The sequence below is a fragment of the Octopus bimaculoides genome, chromosome 24 (genome assembly GCF_001194135.2).
Source record: "Octopus bimaculoides isolate UCB-OBI-ISO-001 chromosome 24, ASM119413v2, whole genome shotgun sequence".
In the NCBI taxonomy this organism is placed as follows: domain Eukaryota; kingdom Metazoa; phylum Mollusca; class Cephalopoda; order Octopoda; family Octopodidae; genus Octopus; species Octopus bimaculoides.
Genome location: NC_069004.1, coordinates 1,019,577 through 1,020,635, shown reverse-complemented (window position 1 = coordinate 1,020,635; position 1,059 = coordinate 1,019,577). Strand labels below are relative to the sequence as shown.

The 1,059-nt window shown below is 35.1% G+C and overlaps 1 protein-coding gene across 1 annotated transcript in view; it reads right to left on the bottom strand.

Annotated features, from left to right (window-relative positions):
- LOC106878699 (zinc finger protein 76) overlaps nucleotides 1-1,059 on the bottom strand; it is an 18,307-nt gene that overhangs the window by 10,671 nt on the left and 6,577 nt on the right. Inside the window, exons 3-4 of the mRNA XM_052976486.1 lie at nucleotides 752-875; nucleotides 6-36 (exon numbers count right to left, since the gene is read on the bottom strand). Of these exons, the coding sequence (XP_052832446.1) occupies nucleotides 6-36; nucleotides 752-875 (155 nt within the window). The remainder of the gene's footprint in view (nucleotides 1-5; nucleotides 37-751; nucleotides 876-1,059) is intronic.

Below are 1,059 nucleotides of genomic sequence, written 5' to 3'. Positions count from 1 at the left end.
CCAGCGTTACTGTCGTGCCATCAAAAAATTTGGCATCTGGAAATAAAAAATATTTTAAAAATCTGTTACATAATAATTCTAAGGTAAAGTTTCCAATAAGAAATTTCTAACAAAGGATTTCCTATACAGATTAACCATGTTATATATAACACAAGCATTCTTAACCAAATGGTTTCAGGTTCAGTCCTGCTTCAAGGATCATTGGACAAGTGTCTTCTAAAGCGCTGGGCCGACCAAAGGCTTGTGAAGGGATTTGATAGACAGAAACTGAAAGAACCTTAGTGAGTGTGTATGTATGTGTGTTTACAAGTATGCATGTATGAGTGTATGTGTGTGTGTGTCTGTGTGTCCAATGGGCTTTTTGCTGCCATAATTCTGTTTGAGATACACTGCCTTCATTTCCATTAATTTTGAAAATAACGAAGAAGTGAGCAAAACAGCTTTGCCATCGTTAAGCTTGTGTCAGGATCATAAACTAACATGAAATTTTGAAGGGAGATTTTAATTTAATGTAAAAATGAGGTTTGTCTCATAGAACCAGGGATGATCTCAAGAAGACTGGTATCAAAAGCATTAACAGATGAGATGATGTTTTTATTTTTTTCCTTTTTTTAGAAATTTAAACATGTCAGTTTAAATGAAATATTAAATGGAGATGTTAAAGTTGAAATCTGTATTTTTGTCATTTATTACAACATATTCATATTTACAGTTTGTTTCAAACAAAAAGTAGACAGAGGAGTGCAGCAACCTTTTGTAGGATGTAAATAAGCCGTAGTACCATCAGCAAGTGTAACTGCTTGTACTGCATGGTCAGTGTTTGCTGTTACAACAGTCACAGGGTGGGCTTGGCTCATTGCCCCATCACTGTCACCCTGCAGGAAATAAAGGAAAAGAATAGAGATTAATTTAGATGTATATATGTTCACCGAGGGGAACATGGGTAAAACAAATAACATACAAAAGCATAAAACAGATAACATTATCATGATTATGGTGGTGGTGACAATAGTGATGATGATGATGATGATGACTGAGAAGAGGGCAGCAACAGCAACA